This window comes from Cucurbita moschata, unplaced genomic scaffold (assembly GCF_002738365.1).
Source record: "Cucurbita moschata cultivar Rifu unplaced genomic scaffold, Cmos_1.0 Cmo_Scf00045, whole genome shotgun sequence".
In the NCBI taxonomy this organism is placed as follows: Eukaryota; Viridiplantae; Streptophyta; class Magnoliopsida; order Cucurbitales; family Cucurbitaceae; genus Cucurbita; species Cucurbita moschata.
In genome coordinates this window covers 589,121-604,368 of record NW_019268561.1, presented here as the reverse complement: position 1 = coordinate 604,368, position 15,248 = coordinate 589,121, and the positions used below count along the sequence as shown (strand labels likewise).

The 15,248-nt window shown below is 38.9% G+C and overlaps 2 protein-coding genes across 2 annotated transcripts in view; one reads left to right on the top strand and one right to left on the bottom strand.

Annotated features, from left to right (window-relative positions):
• The first annotated feature begins 575 nt into the window (after positions 1-575).
• Positions 576-3,700, top strand: LOC111434678 (probable leucine-rich repeat receptor-like protein kinase At1g35710). Its single transcript, XM_023072151.1, has 2 exons — positions 576-3,170; positions 3,253-3,700. The coding sequence occupies exons 1-2, from the start codon at positions 743-745 to the stop codon at positions 3,678-3,680; spliced, it is 2,856 nt and encodes a 951-aa protein (XP_022927919.1). The 5' UTR covers positions 576-742; the 3' UTR covers positions 3,681-3,700.
• Positions 3,701-4,559: 859 nt separating this feature from the next.
• LOC111434680 (CD2 antigen cytoplasmic tail-binding protein 2 homolog) overlaps positions 4,560-15,248 on the bottom strand; it is an 11,574-nt gene continuing 885 nt past the window's right edge. The window contains exons 2-10 of the mRNA XM_023072154.1: positions 14,416-14,632; positions 14,131-14,256; positions 13,897-14,049; positions 12,273-12,402; positions 12,025-12,066; positions 8,976-9,266; positions 8,827-8,869; positions 6,329-6,406; positions 4,560-4,987 (exon numbers count right to left, since the gene is read on the bottom strand). Coding sequence (XP_022927922.1) covers positions 4,918-4,987; positions 6,329-6,406; positions 8,827-8,869; positions 8,976-9,266; positions 12,025-12,066; positions 12,273-12,402; positions 13,897-14,049; positions 14,131-14,256; positions 14,416-14,632 — 1,150 coding nt within the window. The 3' untranslated portion in view covers positions 4,560-4,917. The remainder of the gene's footprint in view (positions 4,988-6,328; positions 6,407-8,826; positions 8,870-8,975; positions 9,267-12,024; positions 12,067-12,272; positions 12,403-13,896; positions 14,050-14,130; positions 14,257-14,415; positions 14,633-15,248) is intronic.

Sequence of the window (15,248 nt, the reverse complement as noted above, 5' to 3'; positions counted from 1 at the left end):
AAATTAAAAAAAAAAAAAAAAAAAATCAAAATCAAAACATATGAAAGGGAGGCTTTAGTATAAATTAGCCTAAATTAAATTGAAGATTTACTATTTTAAAATTAAATATCACTTGTTTAGTTTGAAATTTATTTTATTTTAGTCTAAGGAGTTTGAAGTTTCTAAATTTAGTTGATCCATTTGTTTTTGATTAGTTAATTTTTTTTTTAATATAAAGAATATAATCTTTATTACTCTATTCACCTCTCGAATTCCATCGAAATAAACCACATGCTCCACTGTTCGCACGAGTCCCATTAATTCCTTTGAGTTTCCTTCTTCTAATCTCGAGGAACGAGTAAACTTCACACAAACACACCAAAAACGAGTTCCACCAAAGCAAATAATTCCGCTTGAAAAGTCAAACCCAAGATTTGGAGTGACTTGTGGAGAAATATAGAAAAGAAGATCAAACATTAATGAAAGACTTGACCTCGTGACAATCAATTACTCAATAGTCAATGGCATTCCTTGACAACAACTTCATTTCAAATGCTTATGTTCTAACTCCATTTCTTCATCTTTGACCGACTCCCCGTAGATGGAAGGAGCTGCCTGGTGATCCCTAGATTACGGTACGTCTGATCGTTAACTCCTCGCGCCACCACCACTGTTTCTAGGACCGACCGACGCCACACATTCAACATAGTGTTCGAACTCATGTGCCTTCCAGAACCAGAGGTCTTCGAACCGGTTGTGTAGGATGATGCAGTTCGAGGGTGTTTTCCATTTTTTCCTCATCTTCTTCATTTTCCATCTGGTTTTTGGTTCTACAACTCTGAAACAAAGAGATGAAGAGCTTAAAGCTTTGCTTCAATGGAAGTTAAGCCTTCAAAACAATTCACAAGCTCTCCTTCCTTCATGGAAACTACTCCCACTTCCAAATACAAACTTAACAAATCCTTGCAATTGGGAAGGCATCACTTGCAACAATGCTCTCATTGTCAATCATATCATTCTCACAGACATTGGTTTGATAGGTACTCTCGACGACTTCGACTTCTCGTCGTTCCCCAATCTCCTTACGCTCGATCTCCATGGCAACCGCCTTTTCGGGACTGTCCCGCCTTCGATCGGGAAGCTTCATGAACTAACCAAGCTCAACCTCAGCAACAATGGCTTAGAAGGAAGCATACCAAAGGAGGTTGGCAAGCTGCTGAAGCTTACTTCATTGAGCTTCTCACAAAATCGTCTTTCGGGTTCGATCCCAACAACGATCCGAAACTTGAGGAGTCTTTCAGCTCTGAATCTGGGAAGAAATCATCTTTCTGGCTCAATCCCATCTGAGCTAGGTGAATTGGCTTCTCTTGTTGATCTTCAAGTGCATTTAAACAACCTGACCGGTTCGATCCCGACGTCTTTAGGCGATCTTTCCGGCCTAAAAGTTCTGTCCCTCTATGGGAACCAATTTTCAGGTGAGCTGCCCAAAGAGATCAACAAACTCACCAATTTGACTCATTTTTTCCTCTCAAACAACACCATCTCTGGCTCTTTACCACAAACTCTGTGTCATGGAGCCTTATTGCAGTGCTTCTGTGCTAGTAACAACAACTTCACTGGCTCTGTCCCAAAGGGCCTCAAGAACTGCACCAGTCTAACACGACTTCGCCTCGATCGGAACAGATTTCATGGAAACATATCCGAAGATTTCGGTGTGTATCCAAACTTGGATTATATCGATCTCAGTTACAATGATTTCTACGGCGAAGTTTCGCCGAATTGGGCGAAATGCCGACTTCTCACGAGCTTGAAGATCTCCAACAACAAGATTCATGGAGAGATTCCAACAAAACTTGGAGAATCAAGTCTTTTACATGTTCTTGACCTGTCTTCCAACAATCTTTCAGGACAAATTCCCAAAGAATTTGGAAATTTAAAGTCCTTGATCAACCTTACTTTGAGCAGCAACAAGCTTAATGGCTATATGCCTCAAGAACTTGGTGCCTTACCTGATCTATCATACATTGACTTAGCTAACAACAATCTAAGTGGGCCAATACCAAAGCAAATAGCTGATCTTTCCAAGCTCTTCTACTTAAACTTAAGAAGCAACACCTTAGGAGAAAGCATTCCTATTGAGCTTGGCAATCTAGCCAACCTGCAGCTCCTGTTAGATCTCAGTGACAACACATTTTCCGGGGCAATTCCGACACGACTTGCGAATCTCGTGAAACTAGAAGTACTAAACCTCTCCCACAATCAGCTATCTGGGTCGATCCCGACTTCTTTCGTTCATATGAAGAGCCTACGACTCGTCGACTTTTCATCCAACGACTTGGAAGGTCCAATTCCTGAGAGCAAGGCTTTCGAAGAGGCATCGGCCGAGGCGTTCGAGAACAACAAAGAACTATGTGGAAACCACACGAGCTTAAAGAGTTGTCCAATTCAAGAGAAGGATAAGAAGAAGGGAGCTATTTCTTCACTTCTTTTGATTGTTATTCCTTCTTTTGGAGCTTTGTTCTTAGCATTATGTTTAGGCATTAAATTTTTAAGTGTCTTCAAAGGGGAAGGAAGAACAAAGAAGGCAAAAGTTAGTGGAGATTTGTTCTCAGTTTGGAGTTATGATAAAAAATTGGTGTATGAAGGCATAAGGGAAGCAACTGAAGGCTTTGATGATAAGTATTGCATTGGCGTTGGCAGCCATGGAAGTGTTTACAAGGCAAAGCTATCAACAGGCCAAGTTGTGGCAGTCAAGAAGCTCCATTCAAAGCATGTCAATACCAATTTGGAAGAACAAAGAGTATCAGAGAGAGAGATAACTTTAATGACAAAGATTCGACATCGAAACATCGTAAAGCTTTACGGGTTCTGTTTTCATGCTGGACGGTCGCTCTTGGTCTACGAGTATTTGGAAAGAGGAAACTTAGCTAAGATCTTGAGGTGTGACGAGCTAGCAAAAGAATTGAGTTGGATGAGACGGATCAATATTGTTAAAGGAGTTGCTAATGCTCTAAACTATATGCATCAGGATTGCGTGCCTCCAATCATTCATCGAGACATTTCGAGTAATAATATATTGTTGGATGGAAACTATGACGCTCATGTTTCTGACTTTGGTACTGCTAGACTAATGAACCTCGATTCATCGACGTGGACTGTAACGGCTGGTACTTATGGATACATCGCTCCAGGTAACTAACTTAGCGAATTATCAACATTTCTATGAACTTTCTCTAGAATGTTATTTTAACTGTAACGTATATTTGGTTATAGATCTTGCATATACAATGAAGGTTACGGAAAAATGTGATGTGTATAGCTTTGGAGTAGTAACATTTGAAACAATTATGGGGCATCATCCTGGTGAGCTTATATACGCTCTTTCAACAACATCGTCGACGATGTATTCGGAACCTTCGGACGTGGAACCATTGGAGTTACGAGATATGATGGACAAGCGTTTACCAGCTCCTACTGCTGAAGAGGCTGAGGAAATACTCACAATGGCTAAACTCGCGTTGGCTTGCATTAATGCCAATCCTCAGTTTAGGCCAACGATGAAAACGGTAGCTCAAGATTTGTCGACTCCACGACGAGCGATTCTCGAGTCGTTTTGTAGTATTACATTGGGACGACTTGTGAACTTGGATGATGAACAGCTTCCTGTGCAAGAAGGCAACAACCTCTCTGATTCACAGTGAGAGTGCTTATTTGACATCCAACCCAGATTTTGTTTCTTGTTCTTGAGATTAAATGCATTTAATCACATTTTGATGGGTTTGTTTTTTAATCATTGAAATAATTTGTAAAAATTGTTTTGAGTTTACATGGGTTTCTGGTGATGTCCATTAGAAATTCACCTGGCATTAAGATTTAAACTCAACCATCAAAAAACTCGAGAACCGTACGTCCGAACAGGCCTAAAAAAAGAGGTACCGAAGCTTCAGTTTGCCTTTTCACGTTATCGATGTTCAGGGGAATTGCGTGAATGACAAGGCTCTGTAACTTCGAGATTAACCTCATTGAATTACACATTGGAATTTAGAAATGGGGAGTGTCAGATACGAAATCAGTTCCAGTCCTTTTTTAGTGGAGACATGGACTCCAAGGAGCATCACGTTAGCTTTGAAGCAGCTGCGTGAAAAAATGAGAAACTAATTGAGGTGATTGGTTGATGATCGAGAAGAGACAATAAAATTGTGAGACTGATAGGGAGAGGAAATCAGGTGTGAGGTTTGAGATCACATCGAGGATTTTAAAGGGAGGATGCAAGCACTTCGAGCAAAATCGCAAGCACGCATAGTGCAAGCTATCACCCTACACGAATCGAATTTTTTGAGGAACATATCGAGAGAAAATTGGATAACTTCGTGTTTACATACCTTCAACAACTCTCACAATTTCTTCCAGATATGGCAATCATGCTTCCATTTCAATTTCCATCAACAAATGCAGAACTCGTTGTTAATCACATAAATACAAGTCAAGTTCGAGTGCTCAAACCATATCGACACGCCATAGATTTCATCAAAGCAAATACCCAATCCGTCACTACTTTCTAGTTAATACAAAAACTGGGGTCTAAAAGAAAACCTCTCAAAATTCAGAGTAAAACCATAACATTTCATTAAACTATAAAGTACAAGGAAAACCTATCGAAAAGTCGTTTAGAGAGAGAACTAAGCCTTTAAAATACAAAATTCAGCCTACAAAACTAAAGTACTATCAAACGAAGTTGCATCGGATCGGAGCACCGTCCGATGCCAATGTAGTAGGATAATGAAACAGGCAATTGTAGAGCATATCATACAAATGATATTCAAAGAGAAAAAAAGGAACAGGCAATGGCAACTTTACCATATTATCACATCTTCCAATTTGTTGCTCAGTTCAGTATACACTGTACAGTTCAGCCCATCAAATCTTCTCCCCCATATATCAATTGGCATCAGGGGCGGCTGCTTCATGGATTTCATCATATGCGCCACTCTCCTCGTTATAAGAGTACCTAAAACGATGAACTTGTAGATCATCATCACATCCACACATTATACATTACACCATAAACCCAACTCTCCATGATTCACTGTAGATATTATCTACTGTAACGGTCCAGATTCAGATTCACCGCTAGCAGATATTGTCCTCTTTGAACTTTCCCTTTCGGGCTTCTCCTCAAGGCTTCAAAACGCGTCTACTAAGGGAAGGTTTCCACACCTTTATAAGTGGTGGTTTGTTCTCCTCCCCAACCAATGTGGGATATCACAATCCACCCCCCCTTCAGGGCCCAGCGTCTTCGCTGGCACTCCTTCCTTCCTCCAATCGATGTGGGACCACCCCCAAATCCACCCCCTTCGGAGCCCAGCGTCCTTACTGGCACACCGCCTTGTGTCTACCCCCCTTCAGGGAACAGCGAGAAGGCTAGCACATCGTCCGGTGTCTGGCTCTGATACCATTTGTAACGGCCCAGATCCACCGCTAGCAAATATTGTCCTCTTTGGGCTTTCCCTCAAGGCTTTAAAACACGTCTACTAGGGGAAGGTTTCCACACCCATATAAGTGGTGGTTTGTTCTTCTCCCCAACCAATGTGAGACATCACATCTACTATCTGAAAACTCACGGTTCGCCAATTCTTTCGTGTTAGTTCAATCTAAAACTAGAATGTCAAATTAAAAGAGAAACAATGCAACTGGAAAAACATGCACTTATATTTCTGGGTACTCTCCAATGAACTCTAATAAATATGAAAATGTTTCAAGTATGTAATGTATCAAATGTTGCTTGTATATTGGTTCTTTTTCCTTTTACGTTTACCACCTCGATGTTCGACACTACTACACGAAAACATTATTGTATTGAATTTCCATGAAAAAGAATGGCTTTCTCCAGATTATGCGCCTACACTCACACGCCTCAAACTCAATCATGGAAGCATGTACATTTGTTTTCATATGCATTCAACCTGTAACTCGTTATACGCCAGTACGCTACAGTACAGGCAACAGCAACTCAGGGGATCAGGCTTAATGATTAAGAAAACAGCACCCTCTTATATAAACCTTTTTATTTTAAAATTTTCACTTCAATCCATATATATGGACTTGAAGGGAAGAAATTAAAGAAACGAATAACCCAAGGAACTACCATCAGACTGATAGCCAATGGGATCTAGGAGTGAACCCAACACACTACTCTACTCTCAAAATCAGGCAATACCAGCACAACAAAAATTTCAAGCTCTTATATAAGCAGAATCAACCAAACAACTTCAATGTTCCCAGCCATAAATATAGCAAGAATGCAATCAGAGTATGAAAGTCAGTGAGCAAAGTTCCAAGGATGTGTTACCATTGCCCGGATGCAGCAGAACAGAAGAGTCCTGTGGATGGATCATAGTAATACCCCAAGCTGCTACTGTAATAATACCTGAAGATAAGACGTAAACGATGATATATATATATATACATTAACAAACATACAAATACTAATGAGTCAAGGGAAAGTCTCTTATTTCTATCAGAGGAAAATAAAGGAAAGATATCTGATATAACACTAAGAAGAACAGAGTATCACATTTTATATAGGGAATTGCAGCAGTACCAAACATTCAAGAGGCTTGGCCTCTCCTAGATTTCTGATTCTTACCTCCTCGTTAACCTCCCTCTAGTAATAGCTACTATCACATTACCAAACTACTTAACTATCAACGGTAGCTAGCCCCTCTTATCCTTATCCAAACAACCATGCCACTGAGTCAAACCTGTTTGATGGAGATTGAAAGACAGGGGATATACCCACAAAGACTGCTAGAGGGCAAGTAGAGATATCCCAAAAGCTCCATAGGAATAGCCAAGCAGACAAGTGATGTAGCATATTATTTTGTAATTTTATTTTAGTTGGTTGTTATTTAGTTTAGTTTTATTAGTTAGTTAAAACCATCAATAAATAGAAGATTCATCTTTTTAATAAAATCCACAACTAGGTCATCCTTGACTTGCTCAAGAACAGTAAAAAGGCTGCAACAATCTTGCAGAAACCAAAACAGAGTGTTTTAATCGTTGATGACAACTACAGATCCTTCATTCCTTCCATAAATAAATAAGCTGTCAAGTAATAAAAAATGTCTTTGATCATACTAATAGGCTCCCTCATCCCTACCAAGCTAAGGGATACTCATTCCATAACAGAAGAATTGATACTGTTCCTATCCAAGACCACAGACCATGAACTCTGTGAAACTTGATGATCTCTTTGGGCATACTTACTTCATCAATGGTCAACCACCAGTAAACATATGATTTGAAAAAGAAAAATAAAAATGATAAACCTTCGGATGGAGGCTTGAGGACTCCATCCATCAAGGTTTGGAAAGTCGATGGCGTCTTTGTTAAGCCAAATGGAATGATGATGAACTCATCCTCGGGACACATAAAAAAGATTCATCCTAATCTAGTGATAAATTAACATCAAGTCAAGTTTTTCAAGCCAAATGGTATTATGATGAACTCATCCCTGTGGCACATCATCATGATTCACCCTAATTTAGTGATAAATTTACTCTAGTCAAGTTTTGAGAAAATTATTGGGCGAAATAATTTATTTTTTAGCTCAAGTCATAAGAGAGGAATCTTAATTTGGAATCTTTTCTTTGCTCATCGCCCAGTAATCAACAAAGAAATTGCCAGCTCCTGTCCTTTGTGGGTGTAACTTGGCTAAATTCTTTCAGTTGTCAACATTTCCCCTAGTCATCTTTCGATATCATTTATTGGCACTCTTAATGGCGTGGCCTTGCATTGATGCGAGAAGTACCTTCCACAAGGCTCCTTTCAGTGCAAATTTTAGTGACATTGCAAAAAAACTTACCAATAGCAATGAAGTTTCTAAGCCTTAAAAAGAAAAGAAAAAAAAAACGAAGTATCACTATCAACTCAATCATTCATAAATCTCTCAACACACAGAATCTTCATACGGGCCACCACCACTTCCTACCTCATATTACACCAAATCATTGGCCTTCTTTGCCTATTCTCCCCTTCCTCAATCTTCTACTTGCTTTGAAGGCAAAAATTTCAAAGAAGGTAAAATTCTTTGCTTGGTTAGTTCTCCATGGGGTGTAAATACTATGGATCAGATTTAGAGACATTCTTCCTTTACCCTTAATCCACAGTGGTGCTTTCTCTGCGAGGAGGCGTCTGAGGATCTAGGTCAATTGTTGTGGCAATACCAGTCTTCTTGTCGTATGTGGGATCACATAGTTGAGGCTTTACGAGTGAGCTTGGGTCGCTACCTCTTCAATCTTCTACTCGCTTTGGTAGGTAGATATTTCAAAGAAGATCAAATTCTTTTCTTGGTTAGTTCTGCATGGGGTGTAAATATTATGGATCGGATTTAGAGGCTCTTCCTTTATCCTGAAACCACAGTGGTGCTTTCACTGCAAGGAGGCATCTGAGGATCTAGGTCATCCTAGACTTGAACGGGAGACTTCGCTTTTGAAGTAAATTATCACACCAAAAGTTCAACCAATTGATAACCTTCGGAGGCAATTTATCATTTCCGAATGCAACATACAACTTTTTTTTTTGTACTACACTTTCCAGTGTGTTTGTTCCCCCTCCTTCCTCACCATGGCAAAACCATTTCCCACTTCCTACACTACTAGTGACTCGAAGCCTAGGACCGTGCATTCTCCTTGCATTTGTAAAACGAATAGGAGGTTTAACATTCCAATCAAAATGTACCTTACTCAAGCAATGTATAATTTCACTACTAAAGAAATAAATGAGTGCAAAAAAGGAGAGATCGAATTAGGTCCTCCGAATCCATAATTGTGAAGAGAGAAAAATTACCCAGATGATTCATCATAAACATAGTCATTTTGCGAAGCTCCACCTGCATGGCCAAACAAATATGAAACAAGAAAAGTTAATCAGCAAGATAATAACTGGCAAAACTAGTAAAGCTTTCTAAATCATTTGCCTGGGATGGAAAGGCATACTCTCAGAATTAGGGTTCAGGTTATTGGGAGTTTGTTGATTGACTCCATTGGCATCAGCTGCTAAATTTTCATTAGAAGATGGAACTGTATGTTCGTCATCGTCAGCAAACATATCAAATGTATCAGTTCCACTGCTAGAGATATCAACTTCAGATTGATTTGTCAACAATGAGCCCATGCCAGGATTTTGATCATCAGACAACAAACCAGTTCCCTTGTTGATGTCAGAATTTCCATGATGCAAGCTCATGGATGTTCCAGCTTTCGCCCGAGCTAATGTTTCATATCCTTCTGAAAATCAAAGGAATAAGAGTTAACAGAGAAAATTGTTTTTCATAAAAAAAAACGTATAACAAATAAACTTACAAAGAGAGGTCCAACATATAAGGTACTCTGTCTAAAAAATTAATAAAACTAGGGGAAAGTTCGTTCTCATCAATGACATATGCTTGTGTTGTATAAACGAAACGTACTAACAAAGAAAACCTACTTAGAAGTCAGAGTTGTTCATTTTTCAAATAATAACCCATTTGCTTGATCTAAATAACTAAACAAGCCAAAAAAGCTTCAGCAAGAACTTAAAATCACCAATTAGACCGCCCAAGGAAAACAGCACCACATGGACACTTTACAAGTGAAGACTACTTTGACAAAGCTACACGATAAACAATAATCCCTGGTCCAAGCAGAAAATTTGGCAGGATGGCTGAATGGTTGAGGTAGCAAACGAAAGGTCATTACATCTATCATCACCATAGCATAGCAACAGTGCCAAATGAAAACCACATCAGCACATCTTCAAAGCAAAATCTCTCTGTACAGTAGTCTATACAAGAGTTCAAACTCACTTTTCTCACTCTTATTGCTATGATGAAAACGACCCAAAATCTGTTAACAAACTCCATCCTAGGTGTAACGGCACAGATCCACCGCTAGCAGATATTGTCCTCTTTGGGCTTTCCCTTTTGGGCTTCCCCTCAAGGTTTTAAAACGCGTCTGCTAGGGGAAGGTTTCCACACCCTTATAAATGGTGATTTGTTCTCCTCCACAACCACACCCTTATAAATGATGATTTGTTTTCCTCCCCAACCAATGTGGGACATCACAATCCACCCCCCTTCGGGGCCTAGTGTCCTTACTGGCACACCACCTCGTATCTACCCTCCTTCGGGGAACAGCGAGAAGGCAGACACATCGTTTGATGTCTGGCTCTAATACCATTTGTAACGGCCCAGATCCACCGCTAGCAAATAATTGGGTAGACACGAGGCGGTGTGCCAGTAAGGATGCTGGGCCCCAAAGGGGGTAGATTTGGGGGCGGTCCCACATCGATTGGAGGAAGGAGAGAGTGCTAGAGAGGATGATGGGTCTCGAAGGGGGGTGGATTGTGATGTCCCACATTGGTTGGGGAGGAGAACAAATCACCATTTACAAGGGTGTGGAAACCTTCCCCTAGCAGATTCGTTTTAAAGCCTTGAGGGGAAGCCCAAAAGGAAAAGCCCAAAGAGGACAATATCTGCTAACGGTGGATCTGGGCCGTTACACTAGGAAACTTAAAATACCTAAAAATTTTCTCTTCCCTCACCAATTCAAACCATCAATTAGTTTCTTAGCCATTTTTGGGGCTGGCTTATGACCCACCCAATTTTTCAAAATTGACATAGCACATATGCCTTTCTTTCCTCCCTCACTACAGACCTTTCATAGGCAACTTGAAGCCCTGTAACTATAATGCCTCCATCATCTGACCTTTCTCCAAGAAGCCAAAGTTAATCTAATCAGTTTCATGACCTATTCTACTCTCAGGCTTATTAAAGAATTTATGTTTCACCATGTATTCGATTTTCTTCATCAGTTTACAATTTAGCTTGCACCATCACCAACATTTGGTGGAATTTACTTGAGCTTAGGTATTCTCGAATTTTTCTAGCCTAACCTACAAATATCCAAACCAACAACCAATTTTTGCACTGTGGAGAAAACCTAATGAAACCTTTTTCATTCTCGGTTGATTTTTCACGCATACGGTTTCGTTGGCTCAGTTTTAACTGCCTCTGGTTTTTCCCCATGTGCCATCCTTTGGTGTAATGTGTGAATATTTCTTCAATTTTCAAGCATATACTGCTTCATCAATGATGTTATCAACCAAATTCCATTCATCATCAATTAAGCATACCACCTTTATTTCCATTAGCTTGTATTCATCCCCATCCAACTTCATTCTCTCTCTTTTTATTCCTATCACCTTTGAATCACTTGATTTCTGGGAGAATAATTGAGTAGCTCCTAGGTTTTCTTCACCCTCATGGATGCTAAACCACTCAATAGCTTATCTACCACACAATGGATTTCTAGCAATATTCTCAAAGAGTCTATATTTGTTGTCAATACAATGGCTTCAGAAAAAATGGCATCTGTGAGGTGAAAAGCACTTGAGAAAATTTCAGGAAAACAATAACTTTTGTAATCATTAGGTTGCTAATCTTATGCCAAAGTTTTCCCAGACAAAAAAAGTGTTCATATTATAGGACATACATATGATACAAAATTGGTAGGATTTCAAAGTAAACCAACACGAGAGCTAAAGTTTTGTTGAAATTTGTGAGTTTTGACAAAGTTATTCAATGGTTAAATTGTGCTTCAGTCAAACATAATCTTTTGCAAACTGGATTTTATTGGTAGTAGCGGGTTTACGAATATTTTTAAATTTTTTTTTGTTATAACTAGTAGGTGATCTAGTGGAAATTGAACTTAGGCTAAAATTCAACACTTAGCTAAGGTTCATCCCATTTATGAAGATTTTTACATTGAGTTTTGTTATAATTAGTAGGTGAATTGGTGGAAATTGATGCAACTTGACAACTTTAGGGTTAGAAACAGATTTTTCCCAACAATTTTGTAACTTTGTCAGTAAAATATACTAAATAAAATGCCCCAAATTAAGAAATTGGACAATGACCCCTGCAATGCAAGTGCACAAAGGAGAGGATACTTTTGTTCTTCAGTCTTGAACAAAACCGACATATAAAGTATTAAACAGAATACTGACCTGCCTCACGCTCGAAAACCTCTTGTTTTTCATGATAAACATCTGCATAATCAAAGTTCGAACAATAAGCAAAGCATAGTTGCCAACAAAACGTGATGTCCTACAAAAATAAAAAATTAGAAAGAGGTAGCATTTATTAAACAAAGCTTTCTCATGGCCAAAGAACCACCACAATATCATAAATTAACTCTAATCAAGGAATACTTCAAGAGTCCAAAGAACTAAACCTGGAAACCAAAATACTTAACTGTATTCACCATTATCCATAAGTTTCATAGCATCTTCTGTTAACTTATCAAAAATTTGTTTTGTCTCAGCTGACATTTTTTCCTTCCTGTCATTGGTGTTTCCTTTCAACCTTCTCAAAGCTTGAAGAACCTGTCACCAGCAGAATAACTTATATATAGGTCTCAGCAAACACCTTTCTCCAAAAGATTTATCTGAAAAGCAAATGGAATGTTGAAAAGTGGAATATAAGGCTTGACATAAAGAAGCAAATAGTGAATGTTTATTTGAGTTTTCACTTTTCCTTTTTTAAAGCAAATGGATGTCTATGTATTTGTAAGATTCCATTGCAACTTAATGCTAGGAAGAATCATGGCTCACAAAAAATTGTAAAGAACCTCAAAATATCCGAAAAAATTGACAAGCCTATGCCAACTCTCAGTTATAAGCAAGAGTTTAATAGTAGGTGTCAAGGGAAATGTAAACGACTTCAACACTCGAACTTATAGAAATGTCAATGTCAACAATTATCCAAGAAAAGTTCATGGATACCATTAAATAAAAATTGTTTGTACTAGAAAATGGAGCTCCGACATCCGAAACTTAAGGCATACACTTTTTTTTTCTTTGTCCAAATTATTTGTTTACTGTGCTGCCTTTGATAGTTATATTAATTGGTATGCTTTTCTTTTGTCATTGTATTTTCTCTCCTTTTAGAGTTTGTATACTATAACACTTTTCGCACTTTTCCTTCAAATTCCAATCAGCAATCCTCATAATTGGCCTACCTCTAATTTCTCCTCAAATCTTGAGAATCTCAGATTACTTTCAAATAAAGCCCTCATGTAACGACCTAGATCCACCGTTAGCAGATATTGTCTTCTTTGGGCTTTCCCTTTCGGGCTTCCCCTCAAGGTTTAAAACGCGTCTGCTAGGGGAAGGTTTCCACACCCTTATAAATGGTGGTTTGTTCTCCTCCCCAACCAATGTGGGACATCACAATCCACCCCCTTCGGGGCCCAGCGTCCTCGCTGGCACTCTTTCCTTCCTAACATCGATGTGGGACCGCCCCCAAATCCACCCTCCTTTGGGGCCCAGCATCCTTACTGGCACACTGTCTCGTGTCTACCCCCCTTCAGGGAACAACGAGAAGGCTGGCACATCGTCCGAAACCTAGCTCTGATACCATTTGTAACGACCCAAATCCACCGCTAGCAGATATTGTCCTCTTTGGGCTTTCCCTTTCGGCCTTCCCCTCAAGGCTTTAAAACGCGTCTGCTAGGGGAAGGTTTCCACACCCTTATAAATGGTGGTTTGTTTTCCTCCCCAACCAATGTGGGACATCACACCTCATTTCTTCAATTTTTCATTATCTTGTGTTTTATAATACTATTTATATGTATGTGTGTGTGTATATATATAGCTATAGATATAGATATATATAGATATATATAGATATATATATGTATACCATGGAACTTAAAGAAAAATCATGTATTTTTTTTTTGCAGCCCGTGCTAACTGCAGAGGACTACTGCTGCCCTACGTCCTTCATACTCAAAAAACAATGAAGTAACCTTTAATTGGGGGAAAAAAAATCATTACAAAATAAATTCAAAAGAAATATAATCAAGATTGTGAGCTTACCGTTTCACCTGGCTCAAGCAGGTCAGCAATACGTCGCTTTATCTTTCCAACTTCATCAGAAGATAGCTCTTGAACATCATCTTCATTATTTATTACTGAAGAGGTTTTGCCGGTATATTTTGGATCAATGTCAACACTATCAAGCCATGCATCCTGAAGGTATTTACACTGACTTAATAAACAAGTGGAGTATATTTTCCAGAAGGGTACAGAACACCGTACAGTTATGCTTACCTTGATTTCGTTATCGTTAACATATTCAACAAAATTCCCAGCTGCATCAAAATAACCTTCCTCCCTCTCTTTGTCTAAATTGAAGGGTTCCATTTGTATTCCATCATCATCAAAGTTCTCATTCTCCTGTCAATAGGAGAAAGGAAATGATAGGATAAGAACGGAGAGAGAGATTAAATGAACAAAAAGTTATGAGAACCAAAAAAAATTAAAATGAACATACTTCACTGCTTGACATAAGCATGAAAGCACCAGGATAGAAACACGTTTGAAACTAAACCTTACCTCATAAGTCACTTCAGCTGCCGATATGTCATTCCCAACGCCTCTATTCTCTTCACTGAAGAGGTCAGCAGTCATTTGATTCCGTCGCTTCGCACGCTCTTTAGCAGCAAATCGTGGGTCTGTTAAGTCACTTGGGTTTTCTTCAGCTTTCGCTACATCCACAAATGCATCTCCAGTCTTCACCTTCTTACCCTTCGGGAACCTGACTCGCTTTTGGCTGAAAAACAGAAAATTCCAACGTTGAGAGGGAAAATATCCCATTTGCAAGGCTGCAGTAAATGAATTAGCAGAATAATCATGAAACTATATCGAGGGGTTATACTCAGACGCACAACAAGTAAAAGACACCCACATACCAGAACTCCTCCTCCCACCTCTCCAAACAGGGTCATATGCTCCAATTAGATGCTCACAGACAAGGAGATACTTGGCCAACAAATTGCAAATTTTCATAGAACTTCATTCACTACAACAATATATTATAACACAATTTTTCAGCTCCAAAAATAAAGGAGCAAATTAGATGGATATCTTTTTTCTAAAAGCTTCACTGTTTTCTACATTTTCTTGAATCTAAGACAAACCAAGGGGATCCTCCTTCCTCCCCCCCTGACTCATACAACCAACAAGCTGACCTGAATCATAGTATTAACTCAGCTAAGCAATTGAAGGCGCAATGAAAACGAAGTGATTCAGTGTGAAGCCAAATAGTTTCAAAAAACAAATACAAGGGTGATAAATTGCACAGAGGGTTTAACGGAATCGCTGTCTTCTTCATCAAAAAAAAAAAAAAAAAAAAAAAAAAAAAAAAAAAAAAAAAAAAAAAAAAAAAA